The 21,312-nt window shown below is 46.3% G+C and overlaps 1 protein-coding gene and 2 long non-coding RNA genes across 4 annotated transcripts in view; 2 read left to right on the forward strand and 1 right to left on the reverse strand.

Moving 5' to 3' along the window:
• The window catches only part of LOC138225516 (uncharacterized), a 32,176-nt gene extending 30,236 nt beyond the window's left edge, over positions 1–1,940 (forward strand). Inside the window, exon 3 of the long non-coding RNA XR_011183954.1 lies at positions 1,871–1,940. This is a non-coding gene — a long non-coding RNA (uncharacterized lncRNA). The remainder of the gene's footprint in view (positions 1–1,870) is intronic.
• On the reverse strand, positions 1,666–5,503 carry LOC107079291 (uncharacterized). Its single transcript, XR_001480241.2, has 2 exons — positions 5,076–5,503; positions 1,666–2,067 (listed from the first exon to the last, which is right to left on the reverse strand). It is a non-coding gene; the product is annotated as an uncharacterized lncRNA (long non-coding RNA).
• Positions 4,630–20,393, forward strand: ormdl3 (ORMDL sphingolipid biosynthesis regulator 3). 2 transcript variants are annotated; one of them, XM_069185854.1, is made up of 5 exons: positions 4,630–5,013; positions 6,517–6,639; positions 7,553–7,756; positions 10,912–11,063; positions 11,927–20,393. In XM_069185854.1, exons 3-5 carry the CDS (start codon positions 7,583–7,585, stop codon positions 12,060–12,062), a joined length of 462 nt encoding a protein of 153 aa, XP_069041955.1. In that variant the 5' UTR covers positions 4,630–5,013; positions 6,517–6,639; positions 7,553–7,582; the 3' UTR covers positions 12,063–20,393. The 2 variants fall into 2 exon arrangements, with proteins under 2 accessions (XP_069041955.1, XP_006638294.1); XM_006638231.3 differs by lacking the exon at positions 6,517–6,639 and having other exon boundaries at positions 4,631–5,013.
• The last annotated feature ends 919 nt before the right edge of the window (positions 20,394–21,312 follow it).

Consider the following 21,312-nt stretch of genomic DNA (forward strand, 5'->3'; position numbering starts at 1 on the left):
AAAGCACGCACTTCATTCCCATGCCCCATGCCTCACCTACACCAGTGCCACAAGGCAGCTTGGAGCGGATTGACACTTGACGATCCCAGATGGGGGAGGCACATAACCTTCTTCATCCCAGTGATGAATCTCAAGCATGGCCTGGGAGCAGAGCCTTGGCAATAGCTCTTGCTGATCTGTCTCTAGCCAGTGCTGTCCTCCTCCTCTCTCTTCTCCTGTGCTGCTCAGTAACTCCATATCTCGAGACAGTGATCAGATCAGGAAGAACTGTATTTTTAAATGTAAGGAAATACACTTACGTTTTGCCAGCTGCGCTGGAGTGCATGTTCTTCCAGTCAATGTCTTCCTTTTATAAGCTTCCAAAGCACCCTGTCTTGATTTGGATGTGATCCACTGTTCCTATTAATTATTATTAATAATAATAATACCTTGCTTTTATGCTTTTAAAAGATCCCACAGCTCTGATCTAGGAGGGAGAGCACCTCATTCTGGTCCACCAACAGCAATTACAGCAGCAACCTGGTTTTCCTTGGAGTTCTCCATCCCAGTAGTGCCAAGTCCAGCCTTGCTTAGCTTCTGAGATCTGATCAGACCGGGTAATTAAGTGGAAACACTGCTGCTTAGGGACTGTGAAGGCGAAGCTGCAAAGGTGCCAGAAACTGTAGTGTGGGTTTCTACAATCCTGAGAGCCCTGGTCCTGTAGGCTTCATAGATCACTTTAAACAACTGCCCCAGCCTGGTGCCAAAAGGTTTAAATTAAATGTCTAATGTTTTTTTTTTCTGGACCTATAGTGGGAGTACAGTAGATTTGAATGAGTTGCTGAGGGCGATAGAGAATAAGTTGCCTGAAATGAATTGAGGCTCTGTAATCATAGTTTTGTCAACATGAGTGCTTCTGGGTCCTCATACAGTCACTTGTCGCCCTGACAAGTCAAGAGAGAAACAAAAAAAACTAACCATGTTTTAACTCAAACCTCCCTATTTGTCTACTGAAGAAAATGCAGAAACTTGGAATTATTATTTTTTATTTTATAACAGCCTTTACTGGAATATAAAAACTGCTCTGCTGAGCAGGACATTTTATTATTTTGAATTCTAAACTGATAGAAATTACTATGTTTAGAATTAATAATAATTGCATTCGTATAAACGTCTTCAAGACTCGTGCCGATTAAGCAGGGGCACCGCACGTTAGAAGTGAAAACTGTGACGCTCCTGACACCTGCTGGCTAAATGTGGTAATGCAGTAGACAAAAATCAAACTGACACCAGTCGTATTATTTTGTCAGGCTAATTAGTTGTTTTCAAGGCTTGGACAGAGTCAGCCCAGTGGACTAAAACCCAAACATACAGGATACAAGAGGAAACTATTTGAAAGTGCATTTAAAATCAAGAACAGGGAGGATGTCTTGTGGGGTCTGGAACAAGCTACCCAGCCAGGTTATAGAAGCCCAAAACCCTGCTTTTTCAAGAAGATCCTTGGATCAATTACTGACTACCAAATATACTACGTGGGCCCAATGGTCTCCTCTCATTTGTATTCTTTCTTGTGTGTTTTTTGTAACCTTTAAAAAAAAATTCTGAAGTCAATATTAAGAATCCTTCTCAATTATGTCGTCTAACACTGCAATACAAATAGCAATGAAAATGTTGCTGCATTCACTGTTAAAAGTTCAAACACCCTTTATTGCTTCTCCTATTAAAAATGAGGGAAACGATTCATTGTTACAATATGCTAGACAATGTACTACTGGTGGAAATCATCGTGACATGCTTAATCAAATGTGTTCTCTTTTTTGGGAAAAAAAAAGTCTTGGCCTTGCTTGTTTTGTTCATCCCTGACAGGTATGCCTGTATTTTCCTTTTTGAGGGGGAAACGGGACGCGTGAGGCTCCTGGGGATCTGTGAGACGCCTGGTCCGTTCGGCTCTGGACAGAAGGTGAGGAAATTGGGGGATTGAATCGGCTGGAGCTCACGCTGCTCAGAGACAGGTTGGAGTTGTCATACAGGTGGAGTTGCTCAGGAAGCTCACAGGGAGGGACAGCTTGGTTGGGTTTTTCCAAAGGACTAGAGAGAGAGGAATCAGATGGTTATAACTGTGAAACAGACATTCCTGTTGAGTCTGCATCATGGAAGGCCAGGTGTATAGTATTTATTACTAATACTAGCACAGCAGAACTGGTTTTCCTCGCAGCATTTCTGCTATTGTGCAGAAGGCTGATTTGTACAAGTCCCTGCAAGACAGCCAGTGCCAGCCACTGCTGTGTTTGTGTCTACTTCTTTTTGTGCAAGGTGCTGAACTGCATACGTATTACAGGTGTTTTTACGTATTACAACCCTCTGTGGGTGGCCGTGTGCTTGCAGTTCAATCAAAACTAAAGGAATTAGGGGTGATAATAGATCCCAGCTTGACTTTTGACCCTCATATACAGAAGGTTGTAAAATCGTTTTTCTTCCATTATTATCGACATCATCATCACCCCTGACTCTGGCCTTGGATCTTATACAGTCTGACCTATAGGTACATAAAGTTCCTGCTTTATTTCATTGGTGAAGCAGTTTCTCACTCCTCCCCCTGCTATGCCACGTAGTGGGGCTGCAGGAGCAGAATGGCTGATGGGACCCTGGTGGGAGTTGCACCTCCGTGCTGGGGTGAAGAGGGCCCTCTCCTGTATTTAATAATAATAATTGCTTACACTTATATAGCGCTTTTCTGGACACTCCACTCAAAGCGCTTTACAGGTAATGGGGACTCCCCTCCACCACCACCAGTGTGCAGCCCCTCCTGGATGATGCACCAGTATGCTCACCCCACACCAGCTCTCAGTGGGGAGGAGAGCAGAGTGGCGAAGCCAGTTCATAGATGGGGATTATTAGGAAGCCATGATTGGTAAGGGCCAATAGGAAATTTGGCAAGGATGTAAACTTCAGTGTTATCCTTTGGGATGAAAAACATGTACAGCGCAGTGAATGCAATTAATCAATAATATTTTTATGAATATGGCTGCCCCTTAAGTAAGGCGATTACATTATTATTCGTGTGCTTTGCATTTTTAAAATGCTTTAAGATATACAGTGCCTTCAGAAAGTATTGAGCCTCCTCCACTTTTTCCACACTTTCTTGTGTTGTAGACTCATTTCAAAATGGACTGAATTGATTATTTTTTACCATCAATCGACACGTAATTCACCATAATGACAAAGTGAAAACCTGTTTTTATTTATTAATAATTTATTAAAAATTAAAAACAGAAATCTCCCATTTACATTTACATTTTGAAATAAGTGTACACCACCACAAAGTGTGAAAAGGTGGAGGGGTCTGAATACTTTCTGAAGGCATGGTATGGGAGGGACAATGACAGATGGAGACGTTCATGCAGAGAGCGATAATGTCACTGACTTCCAAGAGGGAAAGATCTACTGACAGATTCTGCAGCACAAATAAACCAGTGGAAGTGATTTACAGCTCGTGGGTTTTAATCAGTAGGGGGTCCCTGGCTTCTAGCACAGTGAGCCTCACAGGGCAGGAGACATGGGGAGACTCGAGAGACTGGACTTGTCGAGTTATTTGTTTTCAAGGGTGACAAGAGAGGAGAAGCAAGACTTCGGGCGGCAGGTTTGAGTAACGATTCAGACCGCTGTCACTCAAGAAGTGGACACCGATGTGTTCTCCCCCAAATCGGTTGGCATTTCTCTATAGCCGTTTGATGATGATTGTAAAATGTCATTTTTTTTTGTTGTGTGGTACTTTCTGTCTCCATGGTCTTTAAATGTTGCCCCGAGACCGGTCTGTAGATGATAGAGAAATGATCCAGAGTGCCTCCGTTAAACTTCGTCTGCCACGGATTTGACATCTGTCTTCTTCAGTGGGTGCTACACACGGGAGGTGTTGAAATATTTGTGACCAGACTGTTTATCTTTGGGTATTCTCTAATAATATGAAAGTGTAACAGCTCTTCCAGTTAAGGGTGTCATTATTGTGCACTGTTGTGTGGATATATTGGTTTTCTGACAGTTCGATATGCTCTTAAAGAGTTTCTGCAGAGCTCAGGCGTTTATCAGCCTGATAACTCCAACCTAAATGATTTTATCACATGCCCCACATGGTGCTCTTGAATTGGTATCTCATTTTGAAACAGTGGCTTTTAATCTTAATTAAGGTTAAATTAAAACAAAAATAATATTTTACATCTTTCATACTGGCTCGCCATATTATATACAGCTGAGCATCTTAAGGAGGCCATATAATAACTTAGGTTCTAAGATTCTTTACCACCCTACATTTAACACACTAATAGTTACCACACCAGTCATTAAAAGTGATTTTCTTTGCTTCTCCGTACTGTTGATAAAAATGTCTAAATGTTTATGCATGCTTTCCTTAAATGTAATCCCTTTATTTGGAGCATTTAAGTCCCCATTTCTGATCCAGAACACTGCAACTCTTAGTTACATTATGTAACTGTGGTAGTATATATGTTTTTTACAGATCAGTAAATATTTCTAAAATGCAAGTCATTTGAGAAAAGCCGTCCTCTAGATGAGCAAGCAACACTTAGTAACTAATGACTACATTTCCCACAATCCCAAAGGGCAGCGGTCCTCCTCTTGTGACGTCACGAACGCTAGGTGCGCTGAAAATGGTGACGTTAAACGACGAGCTTCAGCTGAGCTGTCACCAGCTGTTCGCCGAGGAAATAAAAAAGTGACGGGGGGCAAAATTGTGCTACATTTTCCACGCAGATTTTTTTTTTCAGCACAAAGTGGTCGAAATAAATACCTAAACACTGTGCACAAGGACCGGAGGGGCAGAAGTAGTCGGGACAGAAAGACGAACACACAACGGCACAAACACGACGGAGGAGAAGGAGAGATTTGGAATTATATAACAAGATTGGGATAATATCGAATTCAGACTAAAAACGGTGCTGCTTCCTCTAAAGTGCATCGGTTGCTGTCTGTGACGCTCAAGAAACCCGAAAGCTTCGCCGACTGCCTCAGCTCTCCCCCGTGAGTTACCGTTAGACTGTGCCTTATGTATATTATTGTCAAGTCCTGTTCAAAAATAATACCGTGCACGGTGATGTAGCTCTTGTCTGTACGGTCATCTCCATTAGGTCACGGCTGGCGGCGACCGGCCGTTGTTGTCGTTTTCTCTCACGGGGAGCGTGTTGGTGACGCCAGAGGGGAGGTCAGGGGTCTCAGGCTGTACCCCAGCTGTGGTCACAATATGTACACAGTGTCTGTAACGTAGACGGCCGGTTAAGTTTGTGGGGGGAAGTTTCGGCACCGGCGCGCTGGGGCTGCAGACATTCAGAAAGCAGCAGCTCGAGTAGGCGAGTCCTCCCCACGGGTGATCCGTGTCGCTCCCCACGACCTGTGTCCTGGTCTCAGTGGCAGGAGTATGGTACACCTGTTATTGGGGTCTTCATCACCGTGACGCGTCTGCCTCGGGCTGTGCTCTGACAGCAGGCTCTGGAGAGGTGACGCTGTCCAGTGTGGTGTTTAAACCGAGCCCCTTTCCTGACCCCGGGGTACTGTGACTTGAACACGATGACGACTCTCCCGGAGAAGACGGAGATGTTTTCACATGGCTCACTCAACAAGTCACGTCTTTCAGGACCGATGTTTTGAAGGGCTCTGTCGACGCGAGTCGTTTCTTTTAATTGCTGAATGTAGCATCACACTGTGTGTGTGTGTTGGGGGTGGGGGGTTCATTTGAGCATTTAATAGCACAGATTACACAGAATAGTGCAGAATTTAATAGCACAGATAGCTCTTCGCAATCTTAGTTTAAGAACCGTTTATCGCAGAGGAGGGAGTCACATTCTGGAATCAGACAAAATGAAACTGACAGGAAGTCAGCAGTAACGCCAGAACCAGGACAGTGACACAGTCTCGGTTCTTTCATTAAGAAAACACAGAATGAACAGAAAACAAAATCTTGCTGGATAAAATTGCAATCTTTAAAAAGGGGTCAGGTTTCTATGGATTAGTTGTAAACTCTTGTGACACCATTTTAAAACAGAGAGTAATCCTCCCAGGGTCTCAGCTGTGTGGCGATCTGAAATGATCGTTCATCTTTTATATTGCAAATGTCTTTATTCCTCAATTCAGCAAATGCGGCATATGTCTTTATTCCTTTATTCTACATAAAACGTGTATTGCAATTTCTTTTTAAAATTGAATGTGAAACATTTTGCTCCCCACTTAGATAGCAACACTAACTGTGAGAACAGTAATCGCTTCTGGGTGACAGATACAGTTATCAGTGTATCACAGCTGGGCAGAGTGTCAATAACATGCAGTATCCAATCCAAGGCCGGTCGGGTCCAAACACTACACTAGAGTACACCATTCCTCCTGACTGCAATACATTGTGTCCAGTGCCATCAATAAAACAAGGATGAAGACCTCGTTCTGGTTAACACAGATGAAGGAAAATGCACATGCTGGGTCTTCTGTAGGCCTCTTTCTATTTTATGTTTATTGCTGAACTTTTGTGTTACACAGGGACGCGGCTCAGTTCCTGATCTGGGTGCATTTTGCTGATGTCTTTCTAGTGAGCAGACAAGACGATCGGAAAGGAACAGAAGCAAAACAATCATTGATTAAACCCATTGATCACGTTTAACTGTTAGTACCCCATGTAGCTTTGCAAACATTTAGAAAAAAAGCATGCTCTGTTGGTCTGTTTATGAGATTTGCTTATTCTGAAATATGTTCTACCCATTTATAAAGAAAAGCTTTTAATTATCTGTGTAAGGCTTAGATTAGTAGCAGAGATATGTGTTCTCTGCAAGACACAGCAATTTTCTGTTTATGATAACAGTAATATACTAAATATTATCCATCTATCTATCTATCTTCTTACCACTTCTTCCAGTTCAGAGGCACAGGGGAGCTGGGGCCTATCCCAGCAAGCAACTGGTGCAAAGCAGGGTATCTCTTGGACAGAATGCCAGCCCACTGCATTTTCCCAGAAGCCAGTTAACCTACCAGCTTGTCTTTGAACTGTGGGAGCAAACTGGAGCTCCTGGAGGAAACCCACATGAACACAGGGACAACACTCAAAAACTCCACACAGAGAGCACCCTAGTCTGGAATTGAATCCAGGGCTCCAGTGCTATGAGGCAGCAGAGTTAACCTCTGCACCTCTGTACAATGAACTCAATATTTTTAATTTAAAATTGTATTTAAAAAATATATTTATCCTCAAGTTTTTTTTTTGTGTAACATGGCCTTGAAACATTCATCATGCAAGCCTCAGATTTAATCAAAATGACTGATGCATAACCATGTGCTTTTATAGGTACAAAACTTGTCTTACTTGCATTTATTGCATTATGCTTTAGGCTTTTAATTTTTTAGGAGGCAACGTCCATTTTTACAGGTGGAGATCCTACTGTTTATGCTGGAGAAATATTTCCAAGAAACAGCAGAGCTACCTGAGTAGCAGGCCTGGGCTGTAGGATGTCTTATTCCATTGTGGGCACTGGAGGGGGCGCTCTTGAGTCACTCCCCAGGTGTCTGTCGGTGTTGTTTGCAGGGGTCGTGGGGTTGTGGAGGCGGCAGGAGGATGAACGTGGGAACGGCGCACAGCGAGGTGAACCCCAACACGCGGGTGATGAACAGCCGGGGGATCTGGCTGTCCTACGTCTTGGGAATCGGGCTGCTGCACGTCATCCTGCTGAGCATCCCTTTCGTCAGCGTGCCTGTGGTCTGGACCCTCACCAACCTCATCCACAACATGGTGAGAGGATGAACGTGACAGCCACTGCCCCCCAGCCCCCAGGACTCTCCCCCAGCCCTCCCTCACACACACACACACACACACGCCACTCCCCCCAGCCCTCCCTCACACACACACACACACACACACGCCACTCCCCCCAGCCCACCCACACACACACACACACACACACGCCACTCCCCCCAACCCACCCTCACACACACACACACACCACTCCCCCCAGCCCACCCTCACACACACACACACCACTCCCCCCAGCCCACCCTCACACACACACACACACCACTCCCCCAGCCCTCCCTCACACACACACACACACCACTCCCCCCAGCCCACCCTCACACACACACACCACTCCCCCCAGCTCACCCTCACACACACACACACACACCACTCCCCCCAGCCCACCCTCACACACACACACACCACTCCCCCCAGCCCACCCTCACACACACACACACACACACCACTCCCCCCAGCTCACCCTCACACACACACACACACACCACTCCCCCCAGCTCACCCTCACACACACACACGCACACACACCACTCCCCCCAGCCCACCCTCACACACACACACACACCACTCCCCCCAGCCCACCCTCACACACACACACACCACTCCCCCCAGCCCACCCTCACACACACACACGCACACACACCACTCCCCCCAGCCCACCCTCACACACACACACACCACTCCCCCCAGCCCACCCTCACACACACACACACACCACTCCCCCCAGCCTTCCCTCACACACACACACACCACTCCCTCCAGCCCACCCTCACACACACACACACACACACGCCACTCCCCCCAGCCCACCCTCACACACACACACACACCACTCCCCCCAGCCCACCCTCACACACACACACACACACACACGCCACTCCCCCCAGCCCACCCTCACACACACACACACACCACTCCCCCCAGCCCACCCTCACACACACACACACCACTCCCCCCAGCCCACCCTCACACACACACACACACCACTCCCCCCAGCCTTCCCTCACACACACACACGCCACTCCCCCCAGCCCACCCTCACACACACACACACGCCACTCCCCCCAGCCCACCCTCACACACACACACACACGCCACTCCCCCCAGCCCACCCTCACACACACACACACGCCACTCCCCCCAGCCCACCCTCACACACACACACACACGCCACTCCCCCCAGCCCACCCTCACACACACACACACACGCCACTCCCCCCAGCCCACCCTCACACACACACACACGCCACTCCCCCCAGCCCACCCTCACACACACACACACACACACCACTCCCCCCAGCCCACCCTCACACACACACACACACGCCACTCCCCCCAGCCCACCCTCACACACACACACACACCACTCCCCCCAGCCCACCCTCACACACACACACACACGCCACTCCCCCCAGCCCTCCCTCACACACACACACCACTCCCCCCAGCCCACCCTCACACACACACACACACACACCACTCCCCCCAGCCCACCCTCACACACACACACACACACACGCCACTCCCCCCAGCCCACCCTCACACACACACACACACCACTCCCCCCAGCCCACCCTCACACACACACACACACGCCACTCCCCCCAGCCCTCCCTCACACACACACACCACTCCCCCCAGCCCACCCTCACACACACACACAAACACACCACTCCCCCCAGCCCACCCTCACACACACACACACACACCACTCCCCCCAGCCCACCCTCACACACACACACACACACACACCACTCCCCCCAGCCCACCCTCACACACACACACACGCCACTCCCCCCAGCCCACCCTCACACACACACACACGCCACTCCCCCCAGCCCTCCCTCACACACACACACACGCCACTCCCCCCAGCCCACCCTCACACACACACACACGCCACTCCCCCCAGCCCACCCTCACACACACACACACACCACTCCCCCCAGCCCACCCTCACACACACACACACACACACACACCACTCCCCCCAGCCCACCCTCACACACACACACACACGCCACTCCCCCCAGCCCACCCTCACACACACACACACACGCCATTCCCCCCAGCCCTCCCTCACACACACACACACGCCACTCCCCCCAGCCCACCCTCACACACACACACACGCCACTCCCCCCAGCCCACCCTCACACACACACACACACCACTCCCCCCAGCCCACCCTCACACACACACACACGCCACTCCCCCCAGCCCACCCTCACACACACACACACCACTCCCCCCAGCCCACCCTCACACACACACACACCACTCCCCCCAGCCCACCCTCACACACACACACACACACGCCACTCCCCCCAGCCCACCCTCACACACACACACACGCCACTCCCCCCAGCCCACCCTCACACACACACACACGCCACTCCCCCCAGCCCACCCTCACACACACACACACGCCACTCCCCCCAGCCCACCCTCACACACACACACACACACACGCCACTCCCCCCAGCTCACCCTCACACACACACACACACACCACTCCCCCCAGCCCACCCTCACACACACACACACCACTCCCCCCAGCCCACACTCACACACACACACACACACACACCACTCCCCCCAGCCCACCCTCACACACACACACACACACGCCACTCCCCCCAGCCACTGCACAGGCCCTGGGACACAGCGAGAGCGAGGGAGGTCGTGTGGTGTTCAAGCCTCCTTTGACATTTCCGTTAAGAATTTTATAAAAGGAATTTTATAAAAGGAGATATTTTTTATCCATATAAAATGCAAAAGACATTTGCCTCATTTCTTTCTTATTCTGTTTCTAACCAGGAGGTTCAGTGGGCTCAATAATAAAACATGCAGGGAAATCTGTTGCCTTGTTTTACTCAGTTTGTTCCTTAAAGATGAGATTGAATTCATTTTAAGCTTATCAGATGATTTTAAGTTCAGGGTGAGAAGGAACTTTTTATTTTATTTATGCAGTGCTTATGTGACATTTTGTGTGTGTCGTTGTTTTTCTGTTTGTAGCCATCTGCAGCAGCAGGCAGGTTGTGTGGGCCGTTCCGTGCGCGAGCCAGTCAGTCCTGTTCTGTCTCTGTGGGTGCTGTGTGTGTGTGCTGATCTGTTTTATTCTCTCTGCGCAGTGTATGTACATTTTCCTGCACACGGTCAAAGGGACACCCTTCGAGACCCCAGATCAGGGCAAGGCCCGTCTCCTCACACACTGGGAGCAGATGGACTATGGAGTGCAGTTCACCGCCTCTCGAAAGTTCTTAACCATCACACCCATCATCCTGTGAGTGCACACACCTGCACGGAGTCACAAGGTCTTTTCAGGTTTTGATGTGCTCAGCACGTTTGTGCTCTCTTACTGTGGAAAAAGATGCAGCTTTTCAGAAGGACAGATTTGGAGCTTTCACTCTCACCCTCATGACAGCAAAAATGACAGCAAAAATGTGCTTTGGAACAGCTAATTATTCCTCTCAGCAGATGAAAGTAGCATTTCTTCCACTCCTGAAATAGCTCCTGGTGGCTCTGAGGTGCCTGTCTGTGGCTGTCTAAGCAGCCTGTGTTAGAAACCTCTAGGACAGTCAGACTGACAGTGGTTTAGTGTGAATTATTATTTGAAGAATGTGTCTTTACTTCGTTAGTACACTATGGTGGTGTTTTTGTATAGTGATTTAAGTAGTTTAAGTACTGCTGTTAGTCACACTATTCAGTTATTGCAGAGTAATGATGAGCAGTGATTAGTACTGTTGGGTCCTGGGTTAAATTCTGGTCTGGTGTGCTTTCGATGTGGAGTTTTGTATGTTATCCCTTAGATTTTTCTTCAAGTGCTTGTGTTTCCTCCCACAGTCTAGAAGCATGCTATCCAGGTTAATTAGTGTGTCTAAGTCTTCCCCATCTGTGCGAGAGTGAGTCAGTGTGTGTGCCCTGTGATGGACTGGTATCCTGTCCTGGGTTCAGTCCTGCCAGGCTGGGCTCTGGCTCATCGTGACCCCTCTAAGGAGAAAGCATTTCCTGAAAGTGAATGTGTGGAAGATGAGTGAACCAGTGATAGACTTTCACTAGAACATTTCTGAGCGGACTATAGCCCTGTTTGGAAGTTTACTTTTTTTGATAGCTTTAGCGTAACAAATGTATTTCTCTGCTCTCCAGGTACATCCTAACCAGCTTCTACACAAAGTATGACCGGATCCACTTCATCATAAATACGGTTTCCCTCGTGACTGTGCTCATTCCCAAACTGCCCCAGCTGCACGGCGTCCGGATCTTCGGCATCAACAAATACTGACGCCCTGGAGGACTCTGACCCTGACCCCCGTCCTTGCAACCCTCAGCTGAACCCCGCAAACTCGTGGTCCCCTTCTACCCTGGCAGAGGAGGGACACCTGCAGGACTGGTAATCCAGTGCAGCACAGCTTTTCACACCTCAGTGTTACAACGGGTTTTGGACTACAGCCATGAGAAACTAAGTTCAGAAGACCCAGAGAAAACAAGTGACTGGTTGCCTGCTGTGCAAAAGCCCTTAAACTTTGTCTGCTGAGCTTAGTTTCCTCTCAAACCTTCTCATTTTATTATGTTTCATTCTCTTAAGCAATATTGTGTTCATAGATATGGTTGACAGCATTTCACAGATCTAGTCTCATTAAGGGCTTGCAAACCAGTTAGGTGTTGAAACAGAACCCCTCTGTCTGCTCCTGTTTTGCCTTGCCCACTCAGAGATGACACATGGCAGAATGTGTGGGCAAATTTATGCCAGAAAACCCCATTGACAATCAAAGCAGAGGCCTGCACCCTACAAGAAGGCCAGAAGAGGGTAGTATCTGCCCTGCAGTGTTCTGGGCCTCCCTCTGTGCTCTCTGCATCCTCTCTGCTGGATTCAGTCTGCTCACTTTTCATTACCTGTGTTTGTGTGAATGTGTACGTGTTTGCTAGTAAGTATTGCCAGAGCATTGTCACCTGTTGACCATGGAAACTGCAGGCATACAATCTCTGATGCTGGGTAGATTTTCATTTTTTTTTATTCAGTTGCGACTGCTAATGTAATGTAACCATTTTATTAGGAACTGGCTCCTCGCTCTCTGTTGAGCAACTAGGACAAAATGTTTGGCTGCGAAGTCTGCAAAGCAGAGAGTTGTCAGTCTGATGTTAAAAGTCAAAGGGAATTAGCAAGGCTTGAAAAGACTGAGGAAAGGGAGAGATACTCGGGGAACCACAATTTGTCGTGCTGCTTCATCGTGTAGCTGTATGATAAAGGAATCCCTGGGTTTCGGGTCTTGAAATGAAAGCCTTTATCAGACCGCAGCCTAGGTTGTCTTAATCCGCATGTTTCCTGTTCAATGTGATAGCTCTGTATTGGAAATGCATCCTCATGCTGTGCATAACTGGATCACCAGATTTCTGTTACAAGCCATTTTTGAAGAGGGAGGTGCATTTCAAGGAAAGGAATCATTAGGTCGGCACTCTGAAGCTATTTATAGTTGCGTTTGAAACAGTTTTCTCATATTATAGAAACATATGCCTTTTAACTGCAGCAGCGTGCAGTAGTGCTTTGGGCTATGGCCTTAAGACTGGAAGGTTGGCACTTAAAATCTTGTCAGGGTCGCCTCTCTTGTACTCTTATACTGTACCAGGTACTTCAATTGCTCTGATAAAAGTGCCTAGCTATACATATTGGCACAAATGCTTTGGATAAAAACATCAGCTGAGTAAGTTAATAATACAGTATCCATTTTCCTAAAGTAAGCATCCTGATATTGCATCGTACTATAACTCTCTCATTGCATTCTGTGATCTTTAAACGCACGGTAACTGGAGACAGTATTGCAGTCTTGTGCGTTCTGATTTTTCAACATCACTCTTTCAGTCGTCACCCTAGACAACAGAAGAGAGCCCCTCTCTCAGGAAACAAACTGATCTGGCTATCTCTTTCTGCCAGGGAATTTTATTTTTCGTGTTTTCAGTAAAGCTGCTTAGATGTGGCTTTTTCAGGCTGAACGAATTGCTGGGGATGAGAGGGTCACACTGGGGAACACCCAGACAGTGCGCTGTTGAATATGGGGGTTTGCTGGAAAAAGAGGGATTCTGAGGGTCTGGCAAAAAAATTGACTGAATGGGAAATGTGTGGAACTGACAAGAACCGTGACGTCTCAAACACATTAAAAACTCCCCAGGCAGGAAATAAAAACAGGACACAAGTCGTACTTACAGAAAGATCTTCTGGAGTCACATTTTTTGTCTACTCATAAAGTGTCCACACACTATCGTGGACGTGCAGAACGTTTCAAGATAAGTCTTTGACAGTCCGGCGAGGAGCTGAGAATCCTGGGTCGCAGAGTGACTGCTCTTGCCAGCTGTGTTTGAAGTGGCTGGTGGGAGTCTCTAGCCAAGTTTACAGCACGCTCGGGACTCTGAAGGATAAAAAAAAAGTTCTTAAGTGCTTTAGATGCCCCATATGAATAGTATGTGGCACTGCAGAGTGGGGGAAAAATGCGAGAATGTGATTAAAGAATCTGGGATTTTAGAAACCCAAGGATGGGAGATGTTCTACGGGAAGGCTTGACTAATTGTTAGGAGACTTTGGCTGCCAGAAGGTTTCCTGTTCTGAATCCAAGCTGGCAAAGGCCTTGCTGGCCAAGCACCGAGCTTGCATTAACTTTTTCGGGTACAACTTTTTGCAATTCCGGTGTTTGTTTCACCTTTAGTGCTGTCTGGGTAGTTATGACTTAGGCTGCCTCTGCATTAGTTCTAGTATTTAAAAAAAAAAAAAACTAAGTGGGATATAGAGCTTAGGGATAACTGGCTAGTTTTACTTTATTTGAGTATCAGAAAGCATGTTTTTAATTTAAAGTGTGTATTTTTATTTTTAATGTAATTTATGGAACACTATGTAGTGATTTGAAGCATGTTTTCTGTGAAAATCTGGTACTCGTCTGCGTGTGTGTGTCTAGTTTAATATTCCTAGTTTGCCACCCTTCTGTTACTTATGAAGCAATGCTCCTGTCTCGATAACACAAATTGACAGGCACAGATCTCCCTGCCCTATGAGCTAAAGCGTTGTAATCAGGTAGTCTGAACAGTTAGGTTTGCCTGCTCTGGTACAGGGTACATATTTCACCCATGGTTGATGGTTAGCCCTTATTTTCATTTGAATAAGTCTATTTGCTGGTTAGGACCAAAAATTCCCAAGTATCGGAATGTGGATATTCCCGGTTTCTTAAGTGACCCATCCAGGTCCTTGCAGGTTCACGTTCTGGGTGTGACAAAGTAGAGGTCAGGGCAGGCAACCCACAAAGACAAATGCATGGGCCCTTCTGTGTTGTGGGGCAGCAGGACGCTGGGCTCTGCCTCAGCGGAGATGTCTGGGTTCAGAGACTCGGTAGAAACAAGCGTTCGGGCCCAGACGTCAGGCGCGGTTTCCTACCCTGGGAATCTCAGAGGAGGAAAATGTGAGGCTGAAAGTGGATGAATGTACTCGCGTGGAAGAAGTTCAAGTTCTCTTTTCAAACCTGCGGGGACAAGCACGACGTTATTTTAAAGAAGGGAAGGGGAGAAAAGAGGGCTGTCCAGTCTGTGTGTGTGTTTTTATATTTGTAAATTAGATCTTAACTTTGCACAAATAGTTTCAGCTGTGTAGTAGGCTTGGGCATTCTGTAGTTAGCCATTTGCTTGGTTTAACATTCTCTGTTTTTATTTTGTTATTTTCTTTCCAGTAGATCTTTATCTATTTTTCTAGTAGTTGAAAATATGTTGTATTGTACTTCAGTGACTAGTCAAAGAGAAAGAAGGTGCATGTTCTCGGCACCAGGGGAGCATGAGGGGCAGTGTAGTGCTTGGATCATGAGAGCTGTCAGATTCTGAGAGGACGCTGTACCCCTGGGGTTCCCAACCCCAGACCCCACTGGCTTTCGTTCCAGTTCAGCTGTCATTTGCATAATTGAGCCCTAATTTGACCAAACAATAGGACGTATGAGATCTCTGTTTTCAGCTCCTAAATACACTGGAGGTGGTGTTTTACCCACTTAGCCATGTAAATTCAGTAACTTCAGATCTGCAGCCTTTTGAGCAGAAAAAAAATATTCCGATCACACTTGTTAGTTCAGTTAAGAAATCAAATAAGAGCTCAGCTGGAATGAAGACTAAAGGGTCCTGGATCCTGGGTTCCCAGGACCATTCCCAAAGCTAAGCAGCGCTACAGAGGAAGCCCGCGACAGCCGATACCAGCCGCAAGTGTTGGTTAATGGTGAAAGGAGACAAGACTGGAGGTGTAGAAGCATTTCAACAGCTGTTGGCCTTGTCTCCGAATGCTGTTTACTTCTCATATCCCATTGCGTAAATCAGTACCAGAGTAGTTTTCTTAAAATTTTAAAAGTCGGTTTGCCTATAAATAGAATCTGCCGAGTTAAGATTCCTGATAGTTTCTTTGTGTTTTTCAAGTTCTCCAGCAGGGATCTGTAGCATTGGCTCATGTCCTAGTTGTCACTTCTTAATATGCTTCTCGCTGCGTGTGGGATTCGGTACCCCAGTCTGTCTGGGATTTTGCAGCATGATGTGTTTCTGTGAGTTATAATGGGCACTGTTAGCCAAGGTCGTTTAATGCAATTGGCTGAAATGAAACACAGAGGGACACTGCAGACGTTCTCGTTTTTACTAATCCTTGTTCTATTCTAGGGTTTCATTTTAGGAATCACAGAAGACTAATTAAAACAGTGGAGGCTCACGTTGTCTGTATGGCCTGGCGCCTGTGCAGATTCGGGAATGAGCCTTGCTGGGGGGCATTATCTGGAAGTGTATGTAAGGTGTAACTGACGTTTAAGGAGGCTAAAAATCACCATCCCTGCTCCTTCGTAAACAATGTTACACAACACGATATAACAACATGAATTTTCCATTTCAATCATCCATGCAAATGACTATTCATGGTAGCAGTTATCTGTAGCGGTTCGTAACGAGACTTGAGTTCCGCTGACAGCTAAGAGCAGACAGACTCTAGAGAGGAGTCAGGTGAGGATTAAATCAGTAAGGACTTGAGAGCTGACACATAGCTCAGTAATAGTGATCCTGGTACGTTTGTGTTCAATTTTATGTTGCTCTTTTTTTTAGGCATTCTGTTTTATTGTTTTACATAGTGTCTACAAAGCACTTATGCCGGTGTTCTTTTTATCCTCACTGAAGTAAGATGTTACTGAATGTGCCCTGCAGTAATGGCTGTATCACCCTACAGGGAGCTGGGGTTCTGAGAGCACCCCAGCATTTCCCTCCTGAGCTTTTTCCTTTCCCAGCTACAGAGCTTGTTGTCCTCTATGTGGTTACTCTTAATTTCCTGTGAGTTGCCGTCCTCTGGAAAGGAGGACAGATTCCTGCTTTAAAACACCTGGCATGTCAGGTACAGTCGGGCCACTTGATTGGCAAGGCTTCTGGAAAAGACTGACTCCTGGGAGCTCTGTGTAGTTAAAGAAACTGGTCCCAGCCACCGTGGTACAGTGGGTTACAGGAGTCAGTTCCACTAATGCTGCATGATAAGGAGATGCTCTTCGCTGCAGTGGGCTCAGAGAAAATGCCATCTTCTGGCCTGCAGTTGTTACATTACCTGCTGGTTTTCAGCATCCAATACCTTGTCTTGTGTGTTTTGTTTCTTCCAATGCAAATTGGAAGTATGTAGACTTTCTTGGGTTAGGAAAGCAACTCTTTAATTGCTAAAGAATGTTTTTTTGTTTGTTTTCTTCTTATGAAAATGGGCTAGTTTTGCAGGACAAACAAAAGCCGGAGGTACAGTGGTTTCCGCACACTTGTTAACCCATTAGTTCAGCTGTAGAAATGCACAAGCTAGGGAACAGGAATGTCCTCTGACACTTGGAGCTGCAGGCTGGGAGGAGGGGGGAGTCTCTTTCTTGTTGCAGTCGGCTGCTGTGTTATAGGCCTGCAGATGAGCTGCGACAGACCTGGGTGATGTTGTATCCTGAAACACCAGTGTGATAGGCGTTTTAGGAACTGGAAGAAAGGGGTTTAGGAATTGGAAGAATAGGCTCTTGGTATTTTACACTGGTTTCCTGATGTCTGTTTTGCCTGAAAGTGCTGTTCTTTAGGGTGTATTATGCCTTACTTCCGTTTTGTCCATCTCACCTGGGGAAGGTGAGGGAGACAGAGCTATCTAGAGCTTCTGACCTCTACTCACAGCTGTCTTTAGGAAGTTACGTGAATTGTGGCACTCTGATCCCTAGTGGAACATAGCCTGTTTTTGTATTTTTCTTTCAAGGGTGTGTCTTAATCCTTCCTGGTGTTTTAGAACGAGAAAATTATGAATGAGGCACGTGTGACAGCATTAATGTCCTGTGTTGTGTTGAACGGAGAAGCATATTCTAGGCTGGGTCTCCATTGGCATGTTTGGAGGAAGATGAATTGAGAAATGAAGGCAAGGAGATGACCCTTCTGAGAGCTGTAAACTGCAAAGGTCTCTGCAGCACTTAGTTTGCAGTTAGTGCTATGCTAAAGCTTTCCCTTGTCAATACATTTCTTTCCAAAGAGACACCCTGTTACAGTTCACATGAAGGAAAATGCACACAATCACAATCGATCTTAATCGTGATGTTGGCTATGAAAAGTATTTTTTAAAGCTGTAACACATGGGGACAGAATCACACACGAATAATCACAGACCTTCCATTGAAGGTTGCAAAACTGATCATTGCGTGAGAATTCATTATTAGAAATAAATATACAGTAAGTCACAGCAAAAGTTTGAATAATATAAAATAACTTTCATTTTTTGTCTTTTTGGGGCCTCATTGTAGTGGAGAATTGGCTCGTTAGCAAAATGAATCTCTCATGCCTGCTCTATTGTCCTTTTTCAATCCACTCTCTGGGAGTCCTCTCTGTCCTTTCTGTCCTAAAAGCAATAGGAAGCCATGAGAGTTTGTTATCTGAAAAATCCACCATATTGTTAAATTATGTATTATAAACCCAGTTTATGTGTGCTAATCATTTGGCTTAAAGTTTATGACTTCATCATTAAAGTTAATCATCGGCCGGCTCTCTTTACAATTGATTACATGACAGTAGAGTTATGTCAGCTTTTGCAGAAAATAATCATTTAAACCTACTTTTAAGAAACGGTATAGGAGACAATGTTACAGATTACGAAGTACCACTCTTGTTGCTTTTTACGTTTATACTTTTTACCTTTAATTAAGATATGGTTCATACTTTACATAGAGGCCATGACAAAGTAAAACTTACAGTAGGCAATATGCAAAACAAACATTTTTAAAAAGGTGAAAGATTTATTAGAAGAAATTACAGAGGATAATGTTAAAGTGTAAAGCAGTTTTTTGACCTTAGTGAAATCTTTTTAAATGTTTTTTATTGCTTTCTCTCCTCCTAGCCTTTACTGACAGAAACAGTGCCCTGAGCACCCCAGCATTGCAGTGTTTATATCATGAGCCTTAACCTCGCTGATGAAAAGGCATTTCCTTCCACAATAACAAACATCTGTCTAGAAAGAACAGGAACTCCCAGTGCGACTGTGTTCCATGCTGTGTGTGTATATATGTATAGTGGTACTTAGAATAAAATGACTCATTTATCCAACACAAATTAAGCATGGATATCTTAGGGAGAAACTGAGTTTGTGTCACAGATACAAAAGTGGAGTCTAAAGCTCTCTCTTTCTATACGTGTTTAAAAGGTTTCAACAGCATTTGTCACCTCAGTTGCTGAAACCTTGGGCGTAGGATGGGGGGGGTCTCCTCAGTGAGCACCCCAGAAAGCAGCAGCTGAGTCCTACACTGGACTGCCGGGCAGGCTGTGTGCGAGCTGAGGCAGCACAGAGCTGTCCTGAGATAATGTCGTGGAGCGCAAGGTCTCCCAGCCCTGGTCCTGGTGGGCTGGTGTATCTTCAGGTTGTCAGTCCAGCTAGGCTAGAGGGACCTGAGCCAGCTCGTTATTGACTTAATTGCACCAGTTTAACAGCATCTCCCAGATCTCCAGGTACTGCTGCTTTAATGAGCCCGGAAAAAGCCTGCAGACACACTGGATCACCAGGACCGGGACTGGGGAACCCGGCTCCAAAGGTACTGTTTTACCTGATGCAGTCTTTGCCGAATCGGGAAAGAAACCCAGCTTTGGAAGACTTTTGGGAAATGGGCTTTTTCTTTCCCCAGAGTCGCGACACATGTCAAGCATGTAGATGTAGATTCACCCCAGCCTGGTGTCAATCCAGAGCCAACCCGCGCGGTTTATTCTCCGCGAAACCTTGGGTTGGACCCCACGAGAAGAGCCGGGACGGTTCCTGGTTTTTTGGGGACGCAGAGCTCCTCCGAAGCGGCCGGCCACGGTGGCCTGCCCTGGCTGCTCCCATGAGTGTCCGGAGGCTTCCCCGGCTCCCAGCGCCGCCGGCGAGCGGGGCAGCGAGAGAGGGAAGCGGGAGGAAAGGAAGGAGGTCCTCTCTGGTGCTGGGAGGAGCGAGCCTCCTCCCAGCCCTGGGCTCTGGCGAGATCTCTGCCCTCAGCTGTCCTTTAGACAGAGAACTTTGTAAAGCATTCAAGTGTGCAGATATTATTTTTTACTACTCCTTTGTACAGTATTCTGAAAAATTATAATAAAGCTCAGTATTCATGTAAAAAAAGGCATTGCTGTGATTGTTTTCCTTTACAGTGTCCTGGACAAATGTCTCCCTGGCCTTTACCTATCATGGCTTCCTAATCACCACTGTTCTCCTCCAGTGGAAACTACAACTACTACAACTAATTATTGCTTTTTGTCCTAATAATAAATCCCCACTGGGTGTCAGTAGATTTGTCAAAGACAAGTTGAAAGTGAAAATGTTTTTGCAGGTTGGAATTCAAGTAAAGGTAAGTGGCACGTCTTGGCATTATCCTTGTTTTTGTGAAAAGCACCCTTGAAACCACAGATTCCTGATCTGGACCTGATTGTACTTTACCCTTTCCCTACCCTAAGACCACAGTAAACCAGTAAGGAGCACAGTAAAGTCATGACGGCGCAAAGTATGACAAAACCAATAAACAGAAAACGCCCGAGCTCATTCCCTGGAGAAACACCCGAGGGTAAAAACGAGCAGGCTAGGGTTCTGGACGATTTTCTGTTTGCTCGAATAAAATAAGCAGCCTAGTACAGGGTAGTGAATTGTGGCGATGTTATTCTGTTCTTTAAACCTTTTTAATAAATCATTGAACTGATCCTTCACTAAACTGATCCTGAATTAAACCTTTCGCTTAAAAAAATCGCTTCGCTAAATTATTTGCTGAAGCCAATGTCGACCTCCCCTGGGCGAGTAGTACAGTATATACTGTGATATCAGTCATCCAGTAGCCGCTCAAAACTGTACTGTGATGCCGTTACTAGATGATAATGTTTACGATGAAAGTGTACAGAAACTGTTTAAAGTTTGTCTAAAGTCTCGTTTGTTTTATTATTACTGGCCCAATAAAGTCCACCCCCCTCCTTTGCAAACTTCCATCTGGCTTGTCCGGTTTTACCGTTGTTATTTGGCAGAACTCAAAAACACAATGATTGCTTATAAGCCC

Source organism: Lepisosteus oculatus, chromosome 28 (genome assembly GCF_040954835.1).
Source record: "Lepisosteus oculatus isolate fLepOcu1 chromosome 28, fLepOcu1.hap2, whole genome shotgun sequence".
Taxonomy (NCBI): domain Eukaryota; kingdom Metazoa; phylum Chordata; class Actinopteri; order Semionotiformes; family Lepisosteidae; genus Lepisosteus; species Lepisosteus oculatus.